General features: G+C 31.1%; 1 protein-coding gene across 1 annotated transcript in view; it reads right to left on the bottom strand.

Moving 5' to 3' along the window:
- The window catches only part of LOC148282172 (adenylate cyclase type 2-like), a gene marked incomplete at its 3' end in the record, with an annotated part of 85541 nt that extends 75857 nt beyond the window's left edge, over positions 1-9684 (bottom strand). Inside the window, exons 1-2 of the mRNA XM_088225529.1 lie at positions 9670-9684; positions 8344-8439 (exon numbers count right to left, since the gene is read on the bottom strand). Coding sequence (XP_088081655.1) covers positions 8344-8439; positions 9670-9684 — 111 coding nt within the window. The remainder of the gene's footprint in view (positions 1-8343; positions 8440-9669) is intronic.
- Positions 9685-15836: the final 6152 nt, after the last annotated feature.

Here is a 15836-nt window from a genome sequence, read left to right as displayed (position 1 = left end):
TAAATGTGGAGGAAAGTGAATGCCATTCTTTTGACTAATTATTTTTACTCTTTATTTTTATTTTTATGTTAATTTTTAATCACACCTATTCTCAATTATTATTTTATAATATATATTTAAAGTACGCATTTTATGTTTTATTGTTTATTTGATGTTCTAATTTATGTAAACTAATATAAAAATAGTATGTATGGTACGATAATAGTCGATGATAAAAAACTATTAAGGAGGGAATTTGTATTGGTAGCTCACCAGACAAGTTTAATTTCTGCGAGTAGCTCTCATCCTTATTGAGTTTGGAGACCACTGCTTTAAATGTTCATGCAAATACTCATTTTCATACACAAATATCGGTTGTTCTTTATAGACACTCGAGGATAACTCTGTTAACTTCCCATTCTAATCGGGGCCCTGGGGTAGTATTCTGAACGCAAAAGCGAGTCTAGAAAAAGCTTTTTTAACGCGTATTTACGTACTAAATAGACCCTAACGGAGCGATCTCTTCGCGCGTAATTCCGTTAAGAATACCAGCCCTGATAGTACATCAAATATATTTATTCTACCTTTGAGCAAATGTTGAAGGGATCTGATGTGACCAGGTTTAGTATTTTACAATAAGTTACCAACTTAACAAAATGCTTTGTGAATGACCTACAGAATATTCAAACTTGACACTGGCTACAAACACCCCAGTTAAGGGTGAAAAAAGCCAAACAAAAACTAAGAAGAAGAAGACCCACAGAATGTGATTGCAATCGATTTTCAAACTTTCTATGAAAACGAATTAACGACCACAAGACGAATAAATGTTTCTAATTTGTTTACATCTTCAAATCTCTCATCTCCGGTGTTTCAATATTTTCTAACATCTGCGTAACTTGTTTCTTTGAAGTTTTTCGTAAATAATCCCGCTAGCACGCATCAAACGCGTTGGTTCAGATCATTTCACAGGCTAACGTGTATGTACTTTATACAAATAATAATATTAATATCAACGACTGATAAACGAGCCGCTAAAATTAATTTTAGTTTTTTAAAACCACATGATTTGCTTCGATTTATGTGTGTTGTTTTATTAATTGACAATTCGACACAGTTTTTTTAGAAATAACCCGCTAATCTTCTATTAAAGAGAGTGTTTTACCGCCAGTTTGACACACTGCCTAAAACTAATAGAAAGACTTTTATTTAATAGTTTATACCAACATTTTTTTATATTCAAGAACTATTATTTTTCTCATGTCACCTCTAGAGACGATTTGAGTAAGAGCCAGTTGAAAATGGTTTAGATTAATGTTTTAGAAAATGGTTTAGAGTTAAATATTTGTTACGTTTTCGACAAAACGGACAAAATTTGTGTTACAAGAAAAAAATAAAACAACTTTTATTGACGAACCCGAAACAATTATTTAAATTAACTTTAAATGATGAGGTTTGGTGCAACGGTACATTTTTTTTTTTTTTCCTTTACGCAATAAAAATTAGAGAATTTAATTGTACGGCGAATTTCCCTATTAATGCATGAAAAAAATAATGTAAATGAACTCCTTCGAATTACGGCACAAGTCCTTCAGAATCAAACAATTATATAGTATTGTGACAGATTTCTGGTTTCCGAGAAGCGAATTCACTGATTAACAGAACTAACCCACTTGAACTTATGACGTCACTGGCGGAATAATTTCAAATTTATAAAACCTTCAAAAATCATATCACGATACATAAAAATATATATTTTACTAAAATAAGCTTAGTTTGGAAAGTTTATCAACAAATAAAAAAATATTAAAAAAAACACTGAACTCCTTTCTTGTGCAACCCAATATTCTTATTTATAGGTTAGAAATTGATCATGTTTATTACCGATTTTCAGATAAAAAATATTTAATTAATCAACGTTTGAACTTACTCAAGTACATAAACTATTTCACATACTGAAAAATAACATTATTATACATGGTAGATCTATTCAATTTTTTATCATTTTTCTATTTCAATTTATGGCAGCTGTGTATTTGTCATATTTATTTAAGTTGTAAGTTGTAAGTGTAAGTGTGCCTTTTTAAAAAATGATTCAATTTTTTGTATTATATTATTTGCACATTGATGGACTGCAAATGGCTTTTTATTCCAAAGAACCAATAAAATAAAAGGTGTTATTAAATGTTTAGTTTTATAACCTAGGTGATAGTTAAAAAAGGCAAAATAAAATAGCTACTGAAAATTAAACTCGTGATATGTGTATATAAATTAATATGGATGCAGATTTTTTTTGCTCTCTTGATATATAAAGTATAGTTTAACTAGCAGTACAATGAAATAAACAGTGAAAAAATATTTTTTAATTCCCGTAATATTAATGATACTAAACTCTTATCTTTTGTGTTAATGAGAAATATCATTGTTTGTTTGTTTAAATACTATCAAACTAAGCAAATTATATAAAAAATATTTTTATGTATCATAATTCTAAACTCTAAACTTTATGCCCTTGGCATTAGAGACCCGTTCCTGTCGTTTCTTAAATCCTATCTCTCCCTAAGAAAACAAAGTGTCATGATTGATACTTTCAACTCAAATAATTTGATGGTTACATCAGTTGTACCGCAAGGTGCTCATTTAGTCCCCCTTCTTTTTAATTTATTTGTTAATAAAGTTGTCAATGCATTATTCTCTACCACAAATTTTGGCTTTTTGCTGACGATAATTCTTTAAGTAATTTTAAATGTTAGTGATTGTCTTGCTCTACAAGATGATAATAATTTTTTTCATGACTGGTGCAAAATAAATAACCCTGAATTAAATATCAATAAATGCAAAATAATTTCTTACCGTAAACTTTAAAAAAATATTACCTTTGATTATAAACTTAATGACCAAATTATTTCCGTTGTAACTTCAAAAAGAGATCTCGGGATGATTCTAGACAGCAATCGAAATTTTAATGAACACATTGACTATACCATTAACAAATCTCTTAAATTCTTTGGATTTGTTGATAGAGCTACTTCCGATTTTGAAAATATATTAACTTAACTGCTCATTGGTTCGTCCCATTCTTGAATACGCCTCCGAAATATGGTCTCCTTAATATGTTACTTATATAAATCGCATCGAATCAGTTCAGCATAAATTTATAAGAAAAATTGCGTTCAAACTAGGAATCACAAGAGATCACTATAACTATACTGACATGGAACTTTTCCTGAATATATCCAGTCTCTCACAACGTTGATTTAATTCAGATTTAATTTGCATGTTTAAGATACTAAATAGTTTATTTGATGTCCCGACTATTCTCCAACAAATATCTCTTAATGTTCCTTCACGTAGACTCAGAAATAATTAAATTCTGTTCCTCGGTCATCATAAGACTAATTATGGTTTCCATGCGCCTCTACCCAGAATTATTAGATTTGTAAATGAAAATCAAGATCTAAATTGTTTTGATTGTCAATTGAGTTTTTTTTACAAATAGGCTGAAGAAACATTCTCAATAAATTGACTGTATATTTGTAGAATTAACCTGGATTCCATAATGCCTGTCTAATGTATTAACTTGTCTTTGCTTTTCTTTGTTGTTTTCCTTCTATTTTTTGTTACTCTTTTATTACTGTTTTTCGTTATATAATTTGTTTGAATTTGACATAGTCCGTTAATTTGTTAAATAAACAAATAAATAAAATAATTATCAGCTCTGTAATTTTGGTAGTTTTGTAATGTTGAACTTACTTTCCGTAAACCAGAAATTTATCACAACACTATCATTGGTTGATTGAGAAGAAATTGTAACGTAATTTAAAGGAGTTCATTTTTATTAATTGTTTCGTGCATTTCATAGAAACTTCCCTGTACAATTAAATGCTCTAATTTTTATTGGGCATAATGTTTTTTTTTTGTATCAAATTTTTCGTAGTTCTGAATTTTCTCTTTGCCACAAGGATTTGCAGTACCAATTTCAAAATATAAGAACAGTTTATCACCATTACTATTTTCCCTGTTTATCAATCCGATAGCAAAATGTCTCAATTGTTCATATCATCTCTATGCAGATGATTTACAACTATATCTTCATTGCAGACCAGAAAGCACCAGCGAAGCAATTAAATTGATGTCGTATACACTAAATTGCGTGCGAATATGGAGAGAAGAGAATGGTTTACTTATAAACCCATCTAAAACACAAAGTATGTTTGCGGGTAGTCAAAAATTGCTTAGTAAGTAAGACGCATCTTTACTTAATCCTCTTAATGTCAATGGTACTAATATTCAATACAGGAAATCCGTAAAATATCTAGGAGTACTAATGGATGAACATCTCTGCTGGCGAGCTCATACTAACGAATTAGGCCGCAAAATATTTGTCAGTCTACACTCACTTAGACGGTTGCAAAAATACTTGCCCATTAACACTATATGCACTCTGGTACAAGCATTACTACTACCCATTCTAGATTACGCTGGTGTTTCCATGACTGATTTAAGCTGTAAGCAACTCGATAAACTTGAACGACTTCAAAATACATGCATAAGGTATATTTTTGTTCTTAGGAAATATGACCACATTTCTAATTATCGTAAGCAACTGAAATGGCTCAAAATTAAATAGCGGAGAGACTATCACTCCCTTTTACTTCTGTTCAATGTACTTCATCGTCCTAACGCTCCTATATACCTGCGTGAAAAATTTCAACGCTTATCAGTTCATGGTTTACTTCTTCGTTTTTATTCTCAAAACACTCTCTTAATACCCATAAACAATTCCTCTTTCTTCTCTAACTCATATAGTGTCCATGCCGCTCGACTGTGGAATCATCTCCCATCCACCATCAAAGATGTTACTACATTATCTCTGTTTAAATCACGTCTGAAGAAACATCTCCTTTTTCTTTCTTAATCTCTCCTCCTTTCTTCTTTCCTCTTTTTTCCTTTTTCCCATTGAGTAATGGTATTGATTTAAGGTTATTTATACACAAATACATTTATTTCTATTGTTAAATATCTTCAGTTTTTTTTTATCTTTATTTTCTATTGAATATGTATTAAATTGAACAATAAAAAAAAATGTTATTTGATTGGTTGGTTGGAAGAAATTGCCATTTGGGAATAAGCCTGCCAATGTACAATTAACATTTTGTACAAAAAATAAACAGTGGATAGGAGTGAATTAAAAAATAATTTTAAATTTGCATTTTGAATATATAGTATTTCTTTAATCGATCCAGAAAAAATAATGAATGCGGGCAACAAAATGAACGGAGCACTAAGCACAGTATTTTTTAATAAAAATATGTCAATAGAAGCTAAACTGGCAGTGCACAACGGAGTTTTAGTCCCAACACTTATGTATGGAAGTGAAACATGGAACTGGCAGAGGAAGGATGAAAGCCGAGTGAACGCGGTTGAAATGCGATCTCTTAGACGAATGTGTGGGAAATCAATGTATGACAGGGTTACGAATGATGAAATCAGGCGAGAGTGTAAATCTGAGACAAGTATAATTGATAAGATTAAGAAAGGGTCTCTGAGGTGGTTTGGTCACGTAGAACGAATGGACAACGAAAGAATGGTAAAACAAGTATATATGGCGAAAATGAACGGCAACGTTAGACGAGGACGACCAAGGAAGACGTGGTCAGACAAACCAAAATCTTAAGTCTGGTCATGTCAAAAGCAGACAGAACCGAGGGGCATGTATGACAAGATGTATGAATGTGGAAGAGGCTAGGATTGTATGCCAGGATAGACGTGTGTGGTATAAAAGTATCATGATTTGTATTCTGTTTTTGTACATAATAATTGTTAAAAATAACAGTGCTAAAACGTCTATAAATGAAAATTGTTTTCCCATAACTCTTTGGGAATAATATATAAAATTATGCACTAGTATATTTTTTTAATTAATGAAAATATATGCCAATTTTGATTTGATCCCTCGGGGATTAAACCCAGTTCATGTCTACAAACATATGGAAATTTGAAAAATAAGGTTTTTGTAAAAAAACATTTACATATTTTTTAAAAATAAATAATCATGTGTTGTACCCAGTTGTACCATAAAACAATGATCCGAAAAGTTAGTGCTACAAATATCCAAAATACTCTGCATAAAATGTGTTGATTTATCGTCCTCCGTACCTGATTCTTGGGGTGACTATATGACAAGAGGTCCTCAGTTAATTTATGCAGTGGAGAATGGCTAGGGGAATAGGAAAACAAAGGGATTGTTTATATATGGGACATGACATGTTAGGATTTCAAATAAGTCAACAGCCAATCCAGGCTCTAAGCTTTAATGACCGCTATGTCCGTAATGACTAGGATTATTGAAGCCAGCCTTTGTTCACCATATTTCATCCAAAAGTGAGTCATGAAAACAATTTTTAGTGCATTTTTTGAAAATTAATTAATAAATGGATTGCTAAAAAGACTAGACAAGAAGCTAAGGAATATGTTTCATATATAAGAATATAATTTCAGTTTCTTGAAAGTCCATCTTCGTTTTAATGATTTAAGTATGATTTTTCATCTTTTTTTTCCTTTTTTTGAATTTCTACACACAATTGATGTAAAAGAATGTACAATTATAAATAAAATAAATAATACCCTGACACTCCGAAAAGTGCCTGTGGGCCAGTGGAGTGGCTACATCCATATGTAAAAATAAAATTGTATTGAATGTACCGTACCGTACCTATTGTATAAATATTTTTGTAAACCATGTATTTTTATTTTATATTGGATTAAATAAATAAATAAAAAATATTAGATAAATAAAAAAAAACATGTATCCCAATGTAAATCTTATATTTGTTTCAAAACCGTACATGATAAATAACCATGAAAATTACATCGTCCGCGAAGATTTTTTTCGATATTATTTTTCATCTGTTGAACAATGAAGAAGTATTTATAGAATATCAAACTAAGACAATTTGTTTTCATTTTTAAGTATGGCATTATCACCGCTACGATTTTTATACGTTTTGTAATTACGTGTGTATGTAATTGATGAGCTGTCCTGATTGGTCGGTTGGATCATTGGTTGATTTGGAAAAAATGCGACTTCGTTTAAAGTTGTTGACTTATTTTTACCGCGTGTAAAAAAACGGTTTTTATATACAATTTTCCGTAGTACTGAACTCCTCAATTTATGTTTTTTTTCCTTAGAGTTAGACCATTAAAAAAAATGTTAGGATAAAATTATAAATTGTAATTTACATACCGTAATATTTGTCTCAAATGAGACATTTACGTGAACAACATTATAGTAACAATAAATACTTACTTTAAATTGTTCTGTTTGTGTTTTTATGTTATTCTTATATGTTCAATAGAAACGATGGCCCCTATTACAATGGTAGTTATCTTCCATTGTTCTTCAATGAAAATCCATTTTCTTGTTTTTAAAATTTAATATTTATTTTTAAAATTATGAAACGTGTTTAATTTCAGGTCAATGGCGAAGATTTCTAAAATTTTTGTACAAATAAGACATGTTACCTACTGTATTGTATAGGACTCGTCGCACATTATTCATTCGATGTGTATCAGTTAAATTTAAAAAATAAAATGCTTTTTTTTTTTTCAGAATACGGTTTTGAAATTTAACATAATTAAAAAAAAAAAAAAAACAATTTATATCATTTCGTCATTTGAATTTTAACAAAAAGGTTTCTAACTTTTTACTAAGCTCTTTATTGTACCATTTTGAATACAATTTACAGGTTTTAAGCAAATATATTATTTTCATACTTACGCACCCATACACACGCACCCTCTCCCTCTTTCATTCCCACACGCACATGTATCCTCTCTCTCATTCATTCACGCATACACACATTCACATACACATGAATACAAACGTGACACAAATACAATTACTGAACTTCTTTTCTTATATATTATGTGTCATTATATTTACTGTGGATTTTTTTAATTGGCTTTAGTATTGTTAAGATTTATCTAATTATTTTGTTTATGTAATAGCTGTAAGAATCCCAAATAAAATGAAATAAAATAAAATAAAATAAAATGTTTGAACAAAAAAATATTTTACTTTATAGGCAATTGATGATAACTTTGTTAACTTCTTATTTTGATCGGGCCCTATAGCTACACCATGAAATAATGAGATAAACCGAACCTTCTTAATATAGGTTGTGGTTTCTTAAATGTCATGGACTCACAGACCTTAAGGGTCTGGACACATTACCACGGCGCGGCGCCGTGCCACGGTACGGTGCCGTGCCACGGTACGGTGCCGTGTACGGTGCGCCGCGCCGGCTCACGGCGCGTCTGCTAGGCAGTTGATGTTTCTCAAATTACTCAAAATAGTATTACGGCTGAGCGGGTGCGGTGCGCCTTGAGCCGGCGCGGCGCACCGCACACGGCCCCGTACCGCGGCACGGCGCCGCGCCGTGGTGATGTGTCCAGACCCTAAAGTTCGAGGTTTAAACAACACTATACCACAACTTGTTTACTATTCTCAGTGCGGTTATTTTCGACTAACTACAAAACTTTTAAAAATCTTTCTTAGGTATTGCACCCATTAATATAATAATAAATACTAATTATTAGATATTTTATTTCTACATGTTTAATGTTTATCGCAGGAGGGTAAACTGGCAATTCACAATGGAGTTCTAGTGCCAACTCTAATGTATGGGAGCGAAGTATGGCATTGGAAAAATGATGATGAAAGTAGGTGAAATGCTGTCGAAATGCGATCCCTCAGGCAAATGTGAGGTAAAACGTTTTCTTATAGGTGCACAAATGTCGAGATGCGTGAACTGTGTAAGGCTGAGATATGCATTATCGAAAGAACCAAGAAAGGGTGCTGCGTTGGATTGGACATGTAGAGTGAATGGACAACGAAAGAACGGCTAAAAGGAACTACGATGCGAATGTTGATGGGTGCAGAAAACGAGAAAGGCCGAGAAAGACATAGCACGATCAAGTTTATCAAATACTTGAAGATGGACATGTGAAAAGTAGGAATAATCGGAGTGCGTGCATGAGAAGATGTATGAATGTAGAGGAAGCGAGGTCTGTATGCAAAGATAAAGTGATATAGTGTTCTATCCCCTCTGCCTACTCCTACAGAGAAACGGCGTGATGGTTTGTTTGTTTGTTATACAATATTATTATTCTAGAAATCTGAAAAATTCTTATCCGTCAAGGCTTTATTATGGTCTAAACTAGTTTTTCAACCAGCGTCTAATCCGAATACTAAAATAAAATAGGAGCGTGTATAGAGTATAGTATTAGGTACACAGTGTGTAAAGTGGCCACTTAAACCAGCCAATGACAGGTCATAAGCCCTGTAGATGCCTAGACTTATATATTACCTTCTCTAAAATGTTCTTCATCTCTGTTGTAATATGTTAATATTAGGTTCACTAGTGTAGATTGGATAGTTCTACTAAAACGCATAAAGAATTACGAAATAAGAACTTTAGGTTACAATATACATAGGATATTAAACATGCTCCCTTTAAAATAAAATATAAAATAATATTTTATTCAGCCTTATGCTGGAGTCATTAATCTTATGAATCGTATGCGACTTACGTAAATTGACGAGCAACAGTATTTTTTCCATCCGAGTGAAGTCGATCAAAAACTAGTTAAATGTATCTCAAATTCCCCAAAGCACGCGACACTGACAATCGAATGCGACATTGTACCTTTAGCTGTCAAACTTTCTTGGTATAAAACGCTCGCCATTCATATTTTAATCACGCGCATTTCAATTTCATTTTAACCAGTATAAATTAAAATTAACAACAGTGAAGAGAGTTATGATATTGGCGTGTCAAAAAATATGCAAATAATATATATTAAATTATTTTCAATCAATTAAGATTTTCAAATAATTTTATCGATGTCAAAATACATATTTGAATACCTGAACGTATATTATATAAATAAAAAAGCTAATCAACTGCATTAAACGAATAGGTATTACATATTTCGTAATACAAGTACATAACAATATGCGTTAAATCGAGCCAACAATAATGTAAAGGTTGCTGTGTAAAACATTTTCTTTTGTCATAAAAAAAGTTTGACTAGAAACAATATATTATTGCGGAATAAAATTGAAGTTTTAAAGTGACGCATAAGCCATACATAAATACGTATTTCCAAGTGTTGCCACTTTTTCATTCGCTTTATAATTAAATGGTCGAAGAATGTCAAGAATACCAATTTGACAAAGCAATCAAGATGACTACTTGACTATTGTCGAGTGGTCATGTCGTAAGCCGTGACATTATGTGTATTCCAGTATATGGCCCCAGGCACAAAAGAGAGGCGTATGCTGAAGACTAGACTTTTAAAACGTGCTTTTTTCATTACGTTTTTAGTTTTCATTTAATTTTTTATTTGGGTCGTCTTGTTTTTAATTTCTCCTCTTTGAAAGTAGTCGTCGCTAGATTGTGGAATAATGTACCCACTAGACTTCCAGTAGACTTTATTTCCATTTAAAATAAAATGTATACCCACACACAGGCAATGCCTTTGAGGGATTTTTGGGTTAATGTAACAGCGTTTTTATTTTTTACTTATTGTAAAATGCAAAGAAAAAAATTATTGAATAAAAAAAAAATTAATGTCAAAGACGCCCCCTTGTTTATTGACCTTCAAATCTAGATTGAAATGTCACTACATAAAGGTTTTTTTTATATCTCCTTCTTATTTTCTTCCCATCCCCTATCCTCTGCGTATGGTGTAGTTTGTTTTTTTTTTTTCGAAATTAGTATAAAATTAATAAATTCTATTATATTATATATCCAAGAATATGTCCATGTACTTCTTATTTTATTTATTTATTAATTTACACGCCCTACGGGCTTTTACATATTAGAAATTACATTCAAGTGCAGCAGTGAAACATAAGTGTGTAAATTTAATTAAAATTAAATATAACATAAGAAAAACTAAAAGATACAGTAATAAGTAAAAAGAAGGAAATGTACCAACATAGGTATAGGGTACATAGAGAAATATTTAATAAATGTACATATGAAAACATACACACATACATATACATAAATATAAGTTTATACATTATTATAGAGATACATGAGAAAAAAAAATAGTAAATAAATAACAATATTAAGAAATTTTATACAGATTAATTTATGACCTTTTGAATACTTAACCTATATTTATATAAAGACAGACGAAATATATCAACTTCACCATACTCGTTACCTAGCCGGTGTAGTCTTTTCTCAAACTAAATGGTTTGGGTAGGTAGGAAAAAATTGCCCAGAAGCAATATGCCTGCCCTTACATGCATATAAAATCTATATGTATATAATGTGTTAAATAAATATCTAGTTGTATTTTACCATAGTAATTGGATGTTTTTATTGTTTTGGAATAAGGAGATATAATAATTTGTACATAATGTAATATATTATCATAAGATCATAGTTATAAGCACCTACTGACGAAAAGCATTAATGCAATTAAATTGGACTTGAACTCGAGTAAAGGGTATTTAATTATTGTTGGAATAAAGCTATTGTTTAAAAATTAATAAACCAACATTTTCAGAATTCTATAGACACTAATTAAAGAAAAGCCCACTTAGCTGTGGTACCAGCCCATTATTTGATAAAATTAAATAATAGCAATTATTGTTAACCTTTTGGTTATTCCAAACATTAATTTAAGTGTTTTGTTACAAACTTTATTACTTTTCAAGGAACGCGTCTACTTTCTTGACAATACTAATGAGTGGAATTATCCGTCATAAAGGGGTGAACCCTTAAAGCGACGAAGTTTATATTATTATAACGATTCACTAATTGCATTCATTATTTGCCTTGAATGAATTAATTAATTATAATAACTATGATACCTACAATCTACAAAACCTACCCTTCGTATATCTTTCTTTATTTTGTAAACCACAATGTTTAAACAGTGCTTTATTTATGTTTTTTTTGTATTGTTTACTTTTTAGTACGAACGCAAAACAAATTATTTACTATGCTCATTGCTTGGTTTTTGTAAATTTATTGATAAAATTTTACATTGCCATAATTCGACTAGTCCATGCACTTTGTAGCTACAAGGGGATTGGTAATCTTTCTGTACTTTAATTTTATAACTAGGGTCTAGAAGTTCAACAGTCCATGCGCACAGTAGCTGTAAGACTTGTTATAATATAACTCTTATTTTAAGAATGAGTTTTTTTTCGTTTTATTTTTTACTTTAATATCATTCAAACACTAAACTTCATCGTCAAATTAAAATATAATGTAAATGGGGACTATATTACTTTTCGTCCATGCGCTCTGTAGCTGCAAGGCGTGCTGTAATATTAGCTCCTATCTGTTATAATTTGAATATATCATAGTTGGAAACAAGGATTAAGAATCCTAATCGCCCATGCGCTCTGTAGCTGCAAGACGTGCTAGGATATTTATTCAATGTACAGCGCGTTTTAGGTGATTTTCACAAAAATAGCGCCACATAAATGATTCCAGTATCCAACTTTAAATCAATCTGCTGTGTCATGATCAACTATTTTTAAACATTTTTTTTTGTTTGTTAGGGATATCAACAGTAACACGAGTTAAAAATATAATAAAACCAGTAACAAACATCCACAGAAACGCATGAAAAGATAAATCAGTTATAATATTATGAAAAGGTGGGTGGACATGTGTGTAAAATTATATACAAAATGATTTCATTATCCGTACATATTTTGAGCTTATTTTTACTCATCCCGCATCAACAAAAGTTTCAGCTCTTTATCATCATCATCATCACTTCCTTTTCACACCCCTTGGTGCATAGGGCACTACATTGGTAAACCAAATGCAGCGTATTTCGGTCATCTCTTATATGAATGTAAAGTGGCCAGTCTTATGCCTCAGTAGCCAGTCAAGGATAAATGAAATACAAAATTGCCATGAATGATCAAGCCTGACTCCAGGCATGGATCATTTGTAGACAGTCTCCCTCCATCTGGGACGGTCTTGAGGCTCTTCTGTATTCATTCGTCGGTGATAATTCTGATATGTCAGTGACCAAGCCGCTTCATCTTGTCGGTTGACGTCCACTCGACCTTGTCCCTCCGACACTTCCCAGGAGGATGGTTTCACTACTACTTACTACTTCAAACTATCGGAGTTACCCTTGGAAATATGTCCAAAATACTGCAGGATTCTTTTCTCGCACATGGGTGTAAGTCTTTCTCTTATATGTGGATCCTGGAGTATAGTGGTACAACATTAATTATTCTGCCTATATGTGAACATCCATACTTGCTAATTTATGTTACATAGTGTATAAAGTGATCACTCGAACCAGCCAATGATAAATCATTTTCTTTAAATAAACGATTCTCCTCTTGCATAAACATTTACTTATATTAAATATTCGTTACTTGTACATTATGATATTTAATTTTCTCGTTTTAATTAATATCGTATTTGTTCCTGTAAAAAGCTTTTCCGCTGTATATTCAAATAAATATACGTTTTACAAAAACGTGGAAATGTTAAAAGCATCCCCTGATCAAATAACATGAAAACACTTACAAATGTATGAGTATACCAACTTCTATTGCGCATACTAAAATCGTCAAGCATTTGATTAATTCTAAAGAATCTCGCTTGCATAAATTATTTTTATTTTAATATAAATTTTATATTTGAAGCATTAACTTTGGAATTTATTGGGTCCACGTGTAGTATTAAGTTAACACGATACAAATAAAATAGGAAATAATTCATTAGTTACGTAAACCTTGACGAAGAAGCTTGTTTGCTTTGAAACCGGTCGGAAAAAAAAAATTGGTTAAAAACAAAATTGATTTATTTATTTTATTTTTTATTCATTTGGTATTTCAAAGGTATCATAGGGCACTTAATTGGTACACTAATGCACATCTTTATCATGTTTGTTAGATGAAGGTTTGATGATCATTGATCAGTATAAAGTCTTTAGGGAATTTATCATTTAATAACATATATTTTGCGCTGGGATATTCTATTTCGGAAAAAACGTCATTTTTAGCTCGTTTTAGCAAACAAGTTTTAGCTCGTTTACATAAAAACAAAAAGAATTAAACGTATTTTATTCATTTATTTGCTTTATTGCGTCAACTTTTTTAGCATGTACTGATATACTATTATAGAAAAATATTTATGTGGATTAGGGACTAATAAAATACTACATTGTATTCAGGAGAAATTAGTTAATTGATTTGTTTCGTCGTTTAAAAACAATGATTTTTCCGATATAAAGATACATTTTTCAGAATAAAAAGTGGCCTGTATCGATTACCGGTCTTTCGACTTTCACTATCCAAAAAACGATAATACATTAGTCTATGGCGATGAGCATCAGTATTCTGTATCAATATCAATTCGTTTTTCTACTTCGAATTTTCCCGAGGGAGTGATAATTTTTTGAGAATTAAAAATAGCCCATGATAAATTTAGGCTTTTCGGCTATCGTTTTGCAAAATACTACGTCAATCGGTTCTTACGTTGCGACATGAAAGAAGAATTCATTTTTTCTCTGAGATTTTTTCCGAAGGATATTTATTTATTGTTATTTGGACATTATTATGATATTATATTTTTTTCGGGATGAAAAGTAGCCTATAATACATATCGGTTCTCTGGCTATTCCTATGCAAATCAAGTTGATATGTTGCTCCCTTGCGACGTGAATGAAATACAAACAAACAGACAAACACACTTACTCGTTTATAATCTTTATATGGATTTTAAAAAAATAGCAATTTATAAAAATTTACACGTTCTGGAAAAAACCCCAAATTCCACTTTGAATAATCCAGTCGCGTCGCGTCAGTTTGAATGAATTTAATAAAGTATAAAAAACTTTTGAACTGAACACTAAAATGATGGTTGTTAAAATATGGACAGAACAGTGAATGTAATTCAGTTAACTTTAATTAACTAATGATATGTCATAAGTCTTGCTTGTTTTCCGTGTGTTTTTATAGATAATCCCAATTCCTAAAGAGACATCTTTCCGTCATAATTATATTCTTAAAGACAAATATTCTACAAACATTTGAAAAACTAAAAAATGTGTAATTTTTCATTTTCCTATAAAAAGGTTCCAGCAATACAAAACCTAATTTTCAATATTTTAAATATTTTTCGTATATACGTACAAAGATTTGTTGACTAATTCTGAAATTTTACTTCTTAATATCTCAAACAAGAGGAAGTAATTATTAGGGATGTAGAACACTTATGCACGTACAGGGCTTCATCACTGGCTGGTTTACATTAAATGTTAGTAAATGATTGCATATAACCACTTTTCTATGTCTACCGGTTTTGAGACGTACCCTTTTATTCGTCAGGACACAAATTACTCGTACATGCAAATCCCACTGCACACCTGCACCAATGTAGTTGCACAAAAATATAAAACGAACGTGCTAATAGGACATAGATTTTATAGCTAGCCCTGATGTACACGCATTATATGTTTCTAATGAGATCTTGTCAGATCAAAGCTTAAAAAAGTATGAACAATACTTGTAAATGATCACTTCAAATTCTATGTAGAAGTAACCATTTTGCCCAACCTTTAGATTTCTAACCTTTCCTCCTCTTTCTTTTAGGGTATGAATATATTTTGCTTATTTTTATTTTCCTTAATCCTGTTTTTTGTATTCTTAGTAGACAACATTTAAAAGTCGAATTCCCTGCGTCTCTGTTGAGATATCAAATCAACTTTACATTTCAATATTGAAAAATTTTCTATTCAACTTTTGCAGTATCATAAAAATTCTGACCGCAAATGTTTATCACGTACTTTGC

Source organism: Micrasema longulum, unplaced genomic scaffold (genome assembly GCF_059751315.1).
Source record: "Micrasema longulum isolate JH-2025_06_02 unplaced genomic scaffold, ASM5975131v1 h1tg000368l, whole genome shotgun sequence".
NCBI lineage: Eukaryota > Metazoa > Arthropoda > Insecta > Trichoptera > Brachycentridae > Micrasema > Micrasema longulum.
The sequence above is the reverse complement of the archived record's forward strand: the minus strand, read 5'-3'. Positions and strand labels throughout refer to the sequence as shown.